The sequence below is a fragment of the Solanum verrucosum genome, unplaced genomic scaffold, assembly GCF_900185275.1.
Source record: "Solanum verrucosum unplaced genomic scaffold, falcon-dt-bn FXZP01000062.1, whole genome shotgun sequence".
Lineage (NCBI taxonomy): Eukaryota > Viridiplantae > Streptophyta > Magnoliopsida > Solanales > Solanaceae > Solanum > Solanum verrucosum.
This window is the reverse complement of record NW_026020477.1, coordinates 8,753,409-8,769,656: the sequence shown is the minus strand read 5'-3', so window position 1 is coordinate 8,769,656 and position 16,248 is coordinate 8,753,409. Positions and strand designations below refer to the sequence as shown.

Sequence of the window (16,248 nt, the reverse complement as noted above, 5' to 3'; positions counted from 1 at the left end):
AATTTCAGTCAAAACAATCTAAAGGATCTCTGAAGCAACGCTTAAAGGTTTAAGACTTCTTGAAATCAAACTAACACCAGTTCATGATTCACTCATCAAAATAAAAGATTCTATGATAAATGCAATAGCTACTTAAACAGGATACTCAAACTCAAATACGAAGCAAGCTCGACTTCATTGAGAGCGATTACAAATTTATAAATCAGTCCTACTATGAACTAGTAAGAGGATTTGAATCAAATAAAGGTCAATAAGGAGGCAAGAACATGCTAATAATCTTCATGATTATGAGAATTAACTTGAAGAGTATAAAAGAGACATTAATCCTTGCTTAAAGCATACGTACAAATGGGGTAATCCAAACTAATTTAACGATAAGAAATATTGCCGAGCCATGATCAATACAAGAGAGAATCAGCAGCTAATCCTAACACATAAATAGACTCAAGCCTATTTAACATTCATCATTTGGACATAAGCGTCTTAAGTTCATACCACCAACAAGGTTTCACCTTAAAACAACAAATCAGCGGTTACCCAACTTAGATGAGAAGAAAATCAAACTAAAATGCGCAATACGAAGCTAGAGCTTAAATGGATATAAAAAGAGAACTTAAGCAGCCCACGAGTTCAAGAGATTCAAGCTTGCAAATGTAATAGTTCAAGAACAAGATTAGTTTTAAGCTAAATAAATACACATTTTTTTAAACCCAAAAACTAAAAATAGGATACACTGAGGAACCATCATTTTTTCTTTAAAAAAAAAAAGTGACAGTTACTGAAACGTACTCGAAACCATACTAAAACATGTTGTTAGCAAATTTAAGCTTGAACAAATATCAACTATAAAGAAACATGAGCAAGGGTACAGTATAATGCCAAAGAAGAAAATATTAGAAAATAAATGAATATGTTGGGCACAGTAGTTTTTAACAGCGAAATCAAACTAATAAGCTTAACATCTTAGATGCATAAACACAAAATTGGATGCTTATCATTAAAGGAAAAAAAATGTAAGGATTAGAACCAAGGTGAACGTTAATCTTCACGGCCAATTCAGACGAGCAACACGAATAGAACACCAAAGAAGTTAGGAAGACTTACGACTATAACAATAAAACAGTAAGCACAGGAGAAACATTATTAGCTATTCAAATATCAAACCAAAGTCTAAACAAAGCCAAGAACACATAAATAGAAGACAAGCCGGGAATTAAACACAAACAAAGCTAAGAAAGAATTTACCTAGTTCTGGGCAGCGAACTGGAATGACGAGTGGTAAACAACGAGGGTCCACCACCAAAGGAGCTTTTCCGGAAAGCTTGGATGAAGACTTCAAGGACAGAACCTTATGAAAAAAAATTAAACCTTCAAGCTTTGGACTATCTAAATCGATTTCTTTGTAAACCTTATATCTCTCTGTATATCAATGAAGAACGACCCCCCTTTTTCGGTGAAATAACAGGGATATTTATAAGGAAAAACTAGGGTTGGGAATTTTGGAAAAAGGGTTGAGAAGTTGGATAAGAACAAGGCCCGCCAACAATGGCGGATCTATGCAAAGGTTTGGGGGTGCCACGCCACCCCCGAACTTCGACGGAAACTCTATATATACATAGGTATATATATATAATATTTATATAAATATAAAACGTGCCACCCACAGAACAAAACTGTCTTGTGGGGCCATGGTAGGAGGGCAACTTTAGAAGGCTGATGTTACGGGTTCGAATCCCATTTGTACCTATTTTTTTGAGAAATTTGATGCAGACGTTTTTTAAGAAAAAAAAAGGCTCCAAGCACCTTTTTTTAAGGAAAAACAGCTGGCACAATTTTTATTTTTTTATAATTGTTATTGACTTAAATTAAATTAATTACATTATTACTCCTTTGACTTTTCTTTTATTTGATTAAATACTCAATAAAAGTGTAATATCTTATTATTTACATTTTATTGACTGATTTATGATATATATCGAAAAGACAAATAATTTAATCAAATATAAAATTAATTTAATCGATAAGTCTATTTGGCACCCACGGACTCTAAATCCTGGATCCGCCACTGCCCGCCAATTTGAATTCCAACTCCAATTCCCTAAAAAAAAAACTAGAATTCTCATAATTTCAACGGATTGAAATAGAGGTGGACGATCTTGATTCACTTGGGTGTCCTTGAACTCGACGTGGCGTCAATCCGCGCGAGCAAGGATGATTCCGCGGCTGGAAAAGGCTGGAACAGTACTAGGCGTACTGTTTGTCGAGGGAAAGAAAGAAGACGACGAGAATAAAGCTGTGTACCGCCTGTACGCGTAGGGTGTACTGTTCCGTCTATTTGACGCCGTTTGCTGCATATATTCACGCCGTCTGGGATCACTGTGTATTGACGTTGTTGTCGCTTCTGGGTTTCTTCGCGTGAAGCTGAAACGTGATGAGGTCGGTTGGTACTGATGTATTGTTATTGTATGTAATCTGATGGGTATTGGGTCTGTTTTGGCATGAAAGAAATTGGGCTGGGTTGGGTATAATTGCTTTGGGCTCATCAAGTTAAGGCTCCAATTGGATATCAAAGGGAGCAGGTCCCTTGGTCTCTATATTTCATCAAATCGGCCTGTTTTAGTTCAAATTTGATAAAATGGAAACTAGATAAATTATGAATCTAATTAATTATTTAAGCTTCTTAACTTCGACAACACAAAACAATTATTTCGAAGAGAAAGATCTTTATTAAATCGTGATCAGTTTTAAAGGAAATACGATACGTACTTAATCAACTCTATTTTGGTAAAACGTTTTACTAACTATTTATTCAAATTGAAAAATTATATAAATCTATATATTTAAGTATATAGAGATATATTTTATAGTAAAAATGGAAAATTGCCTTGAAAATGATTTCAAAAGTTATTTTTGATATTTTATTTTATTTCAAAACAATTACTTCAATTTGTTCCAAATTTGAGAAGCTTGAAAATTAATTTAATAGTGAAGGGCCAAAATTGGGTGTCAACAATAGACCAATTGGTTCTAAAGTAAAAAATCCTCGAAAAAGGAAAGGAACAATGGTCATAATATAAAAGAACCTACTCAAGAAGAGTAAAGAGACATAATAATTGATGAAACCTTGGAAGAGGTTCAAGTGCCTGAAAATAACGAAGAGATCTCAATAAATTATGTCTCATTGGAAAAAATGTGCAATCGAAATAATATAATTATCGACAATATTTTTACTTATAATAATTCTATTAAAATAATGCAACAAGATGAGGATTATGAGCCAAAATCTGTCGAGCAATGTATATAGAGGAATGATTGGCCAAAATGGAAATATGCAATTCAAGTTGAATTAGATTTGCTTGAAAAATACAAAGTTTTTGGACCGATATTCTGAACACCTGAAGGTATAAATCTTGTCAGGTACAAATAGGTTTCTGTGCGAAAACGAAATTAGAAAAATGAAGTCGTAACATATGAAGCACGACTTGTGGCACAACGATTTTCACAAAGACCTGACATTGATTATATAGAAACATATTCTCATGTGGTGGATGCAATCACTTTCAGGTATCTTATTAATATGGAAGTTCATGAAAAACTTGACATGCATCTAATGGATGTCGTTGCAACCTGTATATATGGCTCAGTAAACAACGATATTTTTATGAAAAATCCTGAAGGGTTTAAAATGCCTGAAATGTATAAAGATTCCCAGGAAACTTGTTCAATAAAACTTCAAAAATCATAATCCGGATTGAAATAATCAGGACACATGTAGTATAATCGCCTTAGCAAATACCTATTAAAGAAAGGGTACAAGAATGACTTAATTTATCCTTGTGTATTTATTAAAAGGTCTGGAACATAATTTGTTATAATAGCGGTATATTTTTTATGACTTGAATATCATTGAAACTCGTGAAGGGATTTCAAAGGCAGTAGAATGTCTCAAAAAGAAATTTGAAATGAAAGATCTTGGAAGGACAAAATGAACATTTTACGAATAGAATATTTATTCCTCAATCGACATATACCAAAATTATTTTTAAAAGAGTTTACATGGATAAAGCACATCCATTAAGTACCCCAATGATTGTAAGATCACTTGATATTAATAAAGATAGATTTTGACCTCATGAAAATGATGAAAAACTTGTTGGCGATGAGACCTCATATCTTAGTGCAATTGGTGCATTGATGTACCTTGCTTATAATTCTCGACCAAATATATTTTTAGTTCTTCCCCAACACAGAGACACTGGAATGGTATTAAGCACATATTCAGATATTTTTTAGGTACCATAGATATGAGACTATTTTATTTAAAAGGGTCCGATTCACAATTAATTGGTTATGCAGATGCAAGATATTTGTCTAACCCATATAGAGGTCGATCTATTTACATATGGAGGTACAACCATATCATGGTGTTCAACAAAACAAACTATGATTGCTACTCTTCAAATCATGCAGAAATAATAGCCATTCATGAAGTTAGTCGAGAATATGTTTGGTTGAGATCTATAACTCAACACATCTAGGAAACATGTGGTTTTCCTTCGAGGAAAGAGATTCCAACGAAATTATATATGAACAATGTTGTATGTGTAGCTCAACTAAGAGGAGGATACATCGAAGGAGACAAAACCAAATATATATCACCAAAAAAAAATTTCACTCACTATCTTAAGACGAAGGATGAAATAAATGTTCAACAAGTTCCTTCTAGTGATAATTTAGCAGATATGCTCACCAAGGCATTACCAACTTCAATCTTTGAGAAGTTGAGAAACAAGATCGAAATGAGTCATTTTCTAGATATCAGGGGGAGTAAATACGCATTGCACTCTTTTTTCCTTAACCAAGGTTTTATACCACTGATTTTCCTGGTAAGGTTTTTAATGAGACAACAAATTATGCATATTACTATAGTTTTTCTTCCACTATTATTTTTTCTTTTATATGGACATCCAAGGGGAGTAATGTAAAATGGATGTCCAAATTAATACAGCATGTGTTGTAAGTTAATTATACACATAATATGCTAAGTGGTGTATACTAGTTAGCTATATGATATACTTGGTGCTCAAAATGTATACATGCCAAAAAGATATCCATGTATCACACTTGGTGTTCAAGTATATACAACTATATACCCCCTCTTCTTGTAACAAAGAGGGAAGCAAGAACAAGTGAAAAGAAAAACACTACACCTACTATTTCACATCCATCTTTTTTGTTATCTTAGCATTGATACTTATTTTATAACAAGGGTATATTTATACAGTATCCCTCATTCGACATAATCGAAATGAGTTAGAAGGATAATCAAAAATCAAAATCCTATTTGAGTACATGTAATAAGGCACATATCTTCCATACTTATTTAAGGAGGAAGAAGCGAAGAAAGATAGGAGGAGATACTGATTTGCATCTTCTCAAATTCCAAGAGATTTCATCCATGCATGGAGCATTGAGCGATTACTTACAGTTAGTAGGAGTTATTTGACAGTTCTTTATAGTTCTTAGAAGCTACCTATCCTTATTCTAAATAGTTATGAAGTAGATATAGTTATCTATTATATAATAGGAGAACTAGTAATAAGTAGACATGTGTTGATATATCTTTTGTATGTAGAAAAGGTTGTTCTAAGAGATACAAGATACTTGTCTCTCTTTGGACTTTCTATTGTTCTACGAGATACTTGTGTCTCTCTTTATATTTTCTGTTGCTTTTATCTAGAAAAAACCTCGGTTTCTATCAACATGTCAGCCAAATTGTTTTATTTGACAACTTTTTTGGGTACAAAATTAAGGAATTTAGTAAAAGATACATTTGTATCATCATTAAAAGGTTAAGGCCACTCATCTGTAAACAAAATGTGTGAATGTGCGGAAAATACAGTAACTCATTTCTCAACAATAAACTCTTTAATTTCTATTCCAGTATGTCGAGCGCCTCCCTGTAGTAGAAGCAAAACCTCATCACCAACTTTTAGTGAGGTCACTGGAATTGTTGTACGCTGATGTCCCTCACCTGCAGAAAGAGAGGGATGTTGAACCACAGAAAGAGCAAAAAGAGAAAGCTCCTTCGACTAGATTATTTACCATGAAGAGGAGAGACTAATCCAACCGTTTCCGCATTCTGCAAGAGAATGGAATAGCTTTCATTTTCTGATTCTACCTGCATGATTGCCATTTCCAAATTAGGATTAGAGATACAAATAGACAAATGTAACTGGTTGAAAGTTAAACCAGTCAGCGAAACTTTATAATAGTTCTTCATTTTCACGTGAAATGTTGCAAGTTGCAGATGCTGAAACTAGTAGTACTATGAACAGCTCAACGAGTTATACGACAGAGCTACCTAAAGGTATTTTCCAACTTGTTCTTTTGCTGGTGTGCGCATGCCTTATGCTCAATTCTTTTACTCTTGAACAAGCAGTCTCACCCAGAAGTTAAATACTTCAAGTATGTCAGGCGTACACCAACATTTGCAGATTGCAACTTTTCTTCTTTTTTTTTTTGAGAAAGAACAAGCTAAGATATTGTAACACCTTGGAAGTACGTGTTCAGTTGGAAGTTAAAGAGTTTCAGATCTGGTGCAAAGTTGCTGGGTTTGGCTTCCATGAGGGCATTCACGGACTGTATAAGGTTTCACGGTCCGTGGAAGGAGCCTGAGGAATTGAAATCTCTAAGTCGTGGACCACAGATGTACGGACTGTAGAGCAGTCCACGGATCAACCTTCAGAAAGTTGATAAATGAGGGGTGACAGGACAGTTGGGATTCACGAGCCATGGTTGGTTTTATGGACCGTGGGTGAGTCCGTAGACCATGACACTAGACTTTAGGGAACTTTGGTCAAGGATGGTTGCATGGGAGGGTTGTACGGCCAGTGAAAGTATCCACGAACCGTAGACCCTATCGTGGAATGAAGGATCAGAAAGCTGGAAGTTTTGGGCTTCGATACGACAAGAGGGTCCACAGACCATCAAAGGATTCATAGCCCGTGGATGGTGCCCATGAAGGGTGGCTTGCCAGTTTTTAGTTAAGGTATTTGGGTCTTTTCCTACTCTTTTAACTCCTATACTTTGTAGTTTTGAGCCTATTTAGAAAACTTTAAAGGATTCCTAATCACCCTAACCTCCCACACTCACTCTCATTCTCCTAAATTCAAAATTCCTCTCTCAAGTCTTCTTCCCCAAGAAAGCTAGGGTTCCAAGGATTCAAATTTCCATACACAATACATTCTGAGTACTGAACGCATACATTCTTGTGCCTATATTGACTTATAACATAGGTGTTGACGCTCCCATCAGATGTGTGGTTAGTATACTCTTATTAGCTTTGTTCAGTATTGATAAGTTCTCATGGTTTAGGGACATACCACTTATGTTTTCTTTATGATCATTTCAGACTTTATTTCAGATTTAACTGTTCGAGTGAGCTAGGGCTTGTCCGAGTGACTCACTTACATAGTGGAGGCTTATTCAGACATTATTACTTCCCAGTTATAAGTCCTTGTATTCATATTATCCCTATATTTTGAAAGTATCATTTGAGACTTTATTCCGCTTTCCTTGCTATTTCAATTATGTATGCTTTCTTAGTGTCAAGCTATGTCATGTGGTTCACTTAGAGTCTCTCGGGATTCTAGGTACCATGTCATGTCTAGGGGTAGTCTTGGGTTGTGACAGATATCCTTGCCAAATCACATTTGTCCAGCTAATTTGATTTCTATTTTCCTACTTGAGATACTCTATGATGAATAGTTGTATTATGCTTGTATCCATAGCCACAATATGCCAAAGTTACACGAGCAAGAAAATCACACTAACAAGCAAAGAAGGCAGAGAACCTTTAATTTTAGCAGAGATGGAAAGCTTCACAAACCTTTGCCTCCACAAGGATCAGTGGTCTAGTCTCTACCTTTACACGGCCAACAATTGCTGTTCGCTGCATACCCCTTTGATCAACCACAATGACCTCTTTCCCAGACTTGAGTTCTGAGAGATAGCTAGTCTTTCCTCCAGGAACAGCAACATATGCATGGACAGGCCCCTGCTAAAGTCCAAAGAATTGTCATACTGAAGACCACTGGCTGTACATTATAGTTTGAGATGCATTAACGCAATTCAACACCAAAAAGAATTGGAGTTGAGGATCTGGAACAAAAACTTATAAAAGTCACAAGGGGAAAATGCAGTTATGGTAATACTAGAGATGTCTTCTCTAGAGGTTAGCACTAGGATCCAGTTTGTGGAGATAACTGTTTGGCAAACCACCAGAAATGCTAACGAAACATTGAAATAACAAAATGATACTTTCACTGTCAAGTTAAAGTTGTTGTCCTTTCGATCCTTTACTGAACATTTAAATGGCTTCAAATGGGACGCACCGCATTAACTCGAAAAGGCCTGCTAGAGATGTAATTTGACTCCAAGCATTCTGAGTGAACAAGGAAAAGCCCTCTTGCAAAGGATCCAACCTAAGGGACAAAAGTTATGCAGTAAGAATGAAATTGAAATGCCAAAAACTAAGACTATTTGCAAATTGTAGACAAACAGAATAGACAGGACAGAAGGAGCAAACCAGAAGACCTTCACCAGGTCTCATGAGGCTGCAGATATCCACACAGACACGATCACCCATTCCAGTCACTTGAATATGAGTTATTATGGCTTTCGTCAAGTTCAACAGACTGTCCACATCACGTCTTCTATCAAAATAACCCTAACAATGACAACTGACATCAAAAACCAACTCTTCACAAGGAAGAATCCCCTTTTGAGAAGGCACTACCTTCAGCTCAAGGATTGCGCCAACATCCTCAACTTTCATTACTACACCACCCAAACCGTGTTCCAAGGCCTGGCAAAGCAGAAAAGATGGAAGTGAAACTTGGTGCTTCTTAATAGCAAAACACCACTCTAAGTACCACAATATCCCCTACTTTGTGTGAGACTTTCGTTTCTTCATGACTTAAAGTTCAGCCTAGTATACTACCTCAAGAAAGACTTGAGCTTCTGATTGGGTCTTTGAGACAGCAAGTACAGTTGTCTGAGTGCCTTGAAAAGCCGCAACAATGTTTTCAGCAGGTATCACCTAAGAAATGAACAAACATAAACCAGAAATTCAAGTGGACATGTATAAGATGGAGAATTTAATGTACTTGGAGCAATGCAAGGATTAGCCAATTAACAACTAGAGAGAGCATCCAGATGAACCCAGACAAATAAAATACAGTAATACATAGAAACCAACTCGTCCACTCCAACTGATTTGGATTGAGGCATCGTTGCCTGATTGTTGATCGGATGATGATATGCAACCAACTTACAAAGGTTAAGCTTTTGGAAAAAAAAAAATCATTTAGAAATTATTGTTACAAATCTAGAAATGGTTTTTCCATTAGTGTGGTGACAGTTTGCAAAGTATCTTACGACAGCAAATAACATTGTGAAAGAGATGTGCAATGAATACCTGCCAATCTAGTAGATTAACAACTACTTTGTCTGCCTGTTCCTCCGATATCTGAAACTGTTCTAACTGTTGAGGGGAAGAAATCTCAGCAAATGCAGCAACGCTCTTATACTCATGATCAATTAGTCTCCCCTCTTCAACAAAGAGAGGATATATCACTGCAATTGCTGCATGTGATAGAACCAGAAATGTAGCAGAATACAATCAAACATTGTAGAAAACAACATGATTCGAATAGCACAATGGAAATCCATGCTCAGCATACATAGTTAATCAGAAAGAAAGCATGTATGGGGTATAGAATCAGGAAAATCCCTCTTGTTTCTCATGATCATGCCCTGACACTGAATCTTAAACTGGATTTTCAAACTTTAAAAAGTTGAAACTAAACTCGCACAATGATAGGTTATCAAACTACTCCCCCCATGTACCAAAAATAGATGTCCACTTTTACTAGACAAATTTAGAAAATCAAGAGATAATTTTGTTCACCGAGAACACAGTACAATTAAATTTATATGAGGTCAAGGACATGCGTTATCGATTTAGCCCGTTAGGTATTAATAGATAATAGATGTTACCCTTTTGTTTAGGAGTCTGTTATTAGTTTCTTGTATTTCAGCCATCTGATTAGTCATCTTTACTAATTAGAACTTCAATAGTTTCCCATACTCTAGGTTTCTGTTAGTAATGTACCTTATCAGTTCTGTATTGGCTCTATTTAAAGAGAAGGTCGTACGTGAATAAAAGTATCTTTCTCTTCTATACCTCAAACCTTTATATGGTATCAAGAGTTTTTCTTCTCCACACAGAGTTCTAAGTTTCTTATTATCCACTCACCACCAATGGCACCCTCGGTTACCAATTCTGATGCAACTAACACTACCACCATTGTTCAATTCAACCCGGTTACCCAGCTTACGATTAGACTTGCTGGCAGCCATAACTTCTCAATGTGGAAGGCCCAAGTGTCCAAAGGATGATAAAATAAAAGTGTCATTCTAATTATTGTTTTGTTAAGGGGTGTAGCAAGTAAATATTGGATAAATAAAAAATCGGTGTATGTGTTTAAATGTTGGAATGAGCAACAAGTGCAGGAAGAAAAGAAAAACTTACAAGACCAGTCAAGGGCAAGATCTCGGCGATTGGAAGGGAAGATGAAAGTATTCCAGCCTCTCTCCACTGCAGCTGTCATTACTTGCTTGTTCTCCGTCCATATCCATACTGTTTTCTTCTTCGAATTCGAAGGTGTAAATGCACACATTCTAGCGACCCTATTGGTACCCAGAAATTTTCTACAATTTTGCCATTTACCTAACAAATATTAATCACTTTAGTCTTTACATTATTGAGATACAAAACCCCAGTTAATTTATTAATTTTTTGATGTTCAGCGTTGTAGAATGTGTTGTGGAGTACCTGCTACTTTAGGGTAAGAAAGAGAAAGTGAAGGCAAGAGCATATCCATTACTGTTGATCATCAAGCAAATTCTGCTCTTCTTTTTCTCTATGTAAGAGGATTACATTTTTGTCCCATGTGGAAACGCCCCTTTCCATTTCATCTCCTCTCTATATGCTAGATAAAAAAGTTAGGGCCGACTTTATTTGATTAATTTATGTGATATTAATAAAATTACTAGAGTCAATTACATTTTTCGATATTTTGTTGTTAACTATTTTTGTAATAATTTAAACATATTTTTAAATAATATTTATGGAAAAAAAAAAAAAGGAGTGTTAGATGCGATGGTGTAGATTGTTTTATTTTATTTTATTTTTAAAATAATATTAGGAAGGAGTGGGGGAGGGGTGAGGTTTGTTTTTTTTTAAAATATTTTATAAAAGAAATTTTAGAGAATAAAAGAACGGGGCATGGTCGGGGAGGAGTGATGGAGTGAGAAAATATTTCAAATTTTATTTTTTAAAAGTAATTCTTTTTTTAAAAAAAAAAATCTTTCTTTTGGATAGTAATACTTTAATCTTTAGATATTTGTATGATAAGAAAACAAGAAATCCCATTTCCTTCGTAATGTTTATTATCTCAACAATAACACTTCTTTCCTACTCTAGTCTTATGCATCATTTGTTTTCATTAAGATTAAGACGTTTAAATTTGAATGCACATATGAATAATGATTAAGATCTTGTATGTAGATCTAAATACGGGTCCAGTATTATAATATTAAATTATAGTATAACTTACAAAAATTCCTTACATTTGGGGGTTAATTACATCTTATTCCAAAAGTTTCTTCAATTACAAAAATCCCTGAGTTTTATTGCTCTCGGATACATTTCTTGGTTGTCCAATATATTACAAATGATACATTATTTAATGGAAGGGATGTATCCGAGAAGGGGAAGGGATGGATGCAAGAGGGATAGGGATATGTCCAAGAGGATAGAGATGTATTTGAGAGGGAATAGAGATTATCTTAAGTTGTATATTTATGTAATTTTATTGTATTATATATGTTTATTTTTAAAAAATGTTAATCATGAATATTTTAAAACACGATATAGAATGAATTGCACTTTATAATAATTTCTTTTTTTCTATTTCAACTAAATTAATTGAAACTTACAAGTTTTTTAAGTTTCCATAACTAAAATTTTAAAATATATCTCTCATACTCATTTTAATATTAGGTATAACACATACATTGAATCAAATAATAATAATAACATTGGTATTTTTTCATAACCTTTTTCATAACTTTTTGTATTATCAAGCTTTTATTATGTAGAAGAGTTATTATATTATCAAACTTTTGTTATGCATAAGAGTGAAGAAGTAGGACGGTCATTATATCATCTTTTTGATAAAAATCAAATAGGCCATATTATTTTTTCAGAATACTTTTTTAGACTCAATTAACGTGGAGCAATTTTTTTTTTTATATGTTGCAAATAGAATGTCACATTTTCATAATAGAAAATAATCTAACTTTAAAATACTCCTTTTACTGTTAACAAAATTATTTATAGTCATACAAATGGTCAAGGAATGTTTAGACCACAATTTTTTTAAAATTATTACTTTCATAAACTTTGTGTCAAGTCAAATGGTGTCATATAAAATTGAAATGGAGGAAATAACAAAAGATGAGGAGAAAGAAGACTATCTTATATAGTACAAAATCGAGAAATAGTGCAAAATAGTCCTTTATCTTTGGGTTAGGACTCAGTCCTTCTTGAGTTTTCTTATGGAGCGGTAATAATACTTCATATTTGTTATATTACTATACTTTTGATCCTTCCCCGGTTTTTTGTCTATTTTTCAGCATTGATTTTATCCACAATTTATGTATGAAATGTTCAATCGTTTTTTTATATATTTAGAATAATAACTTTTGTGAGAGAAGGTGAGAAGTGGAACACCTTGTTTTGTTTAGTAGAAAATGTATTGCAGCTAAAATCAAGAGGTTCATCACATAATTTTCACGTGCAATAGTACAAACTTTTCTTTTCTTGCAACGGCATATGTTAAGGTGTTCTTAGTTTAACTACAATAATATTTCTACTTAATAGAACAAGGTGCTCATATTCTCATCTTCTCTCACATGGAGATATTTTAATATATATATATATATATATATAAAAAGACTATTGAATATTACATACATAAAATTGTGGACAAAATCAATATTAAAAATAGGCAAAAGTCTTGGAGAAACAAAAGATGCAGTAATATTATAAACACGAGAGACTACTATTGCTTCATATGAAAAATCAAGGATAATAGAGTCCTAACCCCAAAATAAGGGACTATTTTGGGCCTTTTCTTAGACAAAATCAATAAAACATTTAGCAACAAAGAGAATTTCAAAAGAATTTTCATCCATGTTGAAACAATGTACTATCCATAATGAAACAATGTATGAAGAGAATTAAAAAGCATTACAAAATTTACCTGATAGAAATTATAGTAGCTTAGTAAAGTTGTTTATAAAACATTTTAATTAAATAACATCAACTGATGATAAAATAATAAACATTTGAAACTTATTTTACATAAATTCTAGGAAAAAGGGTCTGAAAAATACTCTAACTTTGGTCGAAATTGCGGTTACGATATCAAACTTTATGGAGGACCTTTTAACCCCTGCACTATTTAATAGTGTATTTTAAAGGTATACATGTGCCCACGTGGACACATTACTATTTATAATGATGAAATATTATGATGTCCACGTGGGCACATATATACCTTTAAAATACACTATTAAATAGTGCAGGGGGGTAAAAGGTCCTTTCCAAAGTTCGGTACTGTAACAATAATTTCAGTCAAAGTTCGGATATATTTCAGACCTTTTTCCCTAAATTCTATATATTTTTAAAAAATTCAATTAAAAAAAATGAAATAATATTCCATACCTAATATAGTATATATATAAATAAAAGTAAATTACGTAATGTATTTTAAGGAGATAAGAACTATTTTAATTTATAGACATATGTCATATGTTAATTGTCATAATGAAATAACATGAAAATTATAAGATATAATAATATTTCTACTTAATAGAACAAGGTGCTCATATTCTCATCTTCTTTAACATGGAGATATTTTTTAAAAAATATATAAAAAGACTATTGAATATTACATACATAAAATTGTGGACAAAATCAATATTAAAAATAGGCAAAAGTCTTGGAGAAACAAAAGATGCAGTAATATTATAAACACGAGACACTTCTACTTCTTCATATGAAAAATCAAGGATGACATAGAGTCCTAACCCCAAAATAAGGGACTATTTTGGGCCTTTTCTTAGACAAAATCAATAAAACATTTAGCAACAAAGAGAATTTCAAAGGAATTTTCATATATTTTAAAAATATATTTTAAATTCTATATATTTTAAAAAAATTCAATTAAAAAAAATGGAATAATATTCCATACCTAATATAGTATATATAAATAAAAGTAAATTACGTAATGTATTTTAAGGAGATAAGAACTATTTTAATTTATAGACATATGTCATATGTTAATTGTCATAATGAAACAACATGAAAATTATAAGATATAATTTACTTATAGTTAAAAATTACTTATGAAAAAATGGAGTACAAACTATATATTTAAATAAGTTATGTCATATACGTATTAGTGTAAAGAAATTCACACTATAAATTTATTTACTTATTGTAATATGTAAATTATTTTATTATGAAAATTTACAAATTTGATGTTTTATGAAAAATTGGTATGAATATTTTTGTGTGACCTCATAGTATGAAGTTCTTTACTTTATGATATAGAAGAATATTACTTAACATAAAATTAAAATATCTTAATATAAAAATGTGATTGAAAATGTGGGTCCATATGAAATGTCATATCATTAGGTACACATGACATTTAGAAAAATATATTTGGTTGTACTATCATTATAAATCTATTACCACTTTTTTTGATGCCATAACATAGAAACAAACATTCTAGAATTTCTATGAAATGACAAATTTGCCCTTGGTTGTCCTCAGCTTGGCTCTTCTATATATAAAAAAAAAAAAATATATATATATATAAATAAATAATAATAATAATATATATATATATATATACTAGACTCGAAATGATTTCTTAATATATTTTGAACAACTTCTTTCCTTTATGTTTGCAGAAATTGAGCAATTTTGATTTAACAAGTTTTGCAACAGAAAAAAATATAAACTTATTTTTAGAGGTGCAATTTCTTTCATTTTGGTGTCTGGTGCAGTTTTTAAAGGTATTGTTTATGCTGCTTTTTATCCATTTTTATGTCTAGTGCAAATTTGTTGCAATTTTTAAGATTCGACAACTACGTAAGATTTTTTAAAATGAGAAAACAAATAAAATAATATAAATCATATTTTTTTAAAAAAAAAACAAATTAAACACAATTCATGTATATTATTATAATTTTTTCTAAAAAAATAAAATAAAAAACACATAAAAAAAGAGGCAATGTGGGATTGAACACACAACCTTGCCTAAATAATTTCAGCAGAAAACAGACGAAACTTATTTTAGACTGCACACATATTACAGGGTCCTTGGTATGCAATACCAATATATAGCAGAATATGTATTGATGGAGAAAGTAGTAAAGAAAATTCACCTCTAACGCCAGTTGCTCAAATATATATTCAATAATTGCTCACAAGTTATTTGCTTCTGCAAATTGCTAACAACAGAAATATGCCTTACATAGAGACCAACCTGTAAAACTCAATAAATTAGGAACCACAATTAAAAGGGCAATAAAACAACAACAACATACTTATAAAGTGGGGATTTGTTGAAATTGATGGTAATGGCATTTAAAATGTTGTCTTTTTCGAGTCTGCTGGAATGTTTGATTTGGGGATTTGTTGAAAGCTTTTGCGGAGAAGTTTTAGGGAAGGGGACCTTTGGAGCTTCTGTGGACAAGGATAAGATATGGTTCCTTGAAGATCCAGAAGTTGTTTCTAGAAAAAGTAGTTTTTCAAGAAATAAAAATATGTTTGATTAAAAAATATAGATTTGAAAATTACCATTCGACCCTTGATCATCCATTCGTTGACATTTCTATATAGTAGAAAAAAAAAATATATATATATAGTAGTTAAATATTAGATTAACAAATTATTGGGAAAAAAATGTTATTCTTTGATAAATGATAAGATATTTGAATTATAAATAAATATTTTAAGTTTGACAGAAATAAAATGAAACTACATGGATTACATGTATAAATTATAATACTAATAATTGTTAGAAAATAAATGTTGTCATC

General features: G+C 32.4%; 1 protein-coding gene across 1 annotated transcript; it reads right to left on the bottom strand.

The window, feature by feature from the left end:
• Window positions 1-5,906: 5,906 nt before the first annotated feature.
• On the bottom strand, window positions 5,907-10,949 carry LOC125809457 (uncharacterized). The gene is made up of 10 exons (XM_049489089.1): window positions 10,901-10,949; window positions 10,598-10,795; window positions 9,482-9,648; window positions 9,005-9,103; window positions 8,801-8,869; window positions 8,591-8,731; window positions 8,397-8,486; window positions 7,892-8,062; window positions 6,106-6,181; window positions 5,907-6,034 (listed from the first exon to the last, which is right to left on the bottom strand). The coding sequence occupies exons 1-10, from the start codon at window positions 10,947-10,949 to the stop codon at window positions 5,907-5,909; spliced, it is 1,188 nt and encodes a 395-aa protein (XP_049345046.1).
• Between the last annotated feature and the right edge of the window lie 5,299 nt (window positions 10,950-16,248).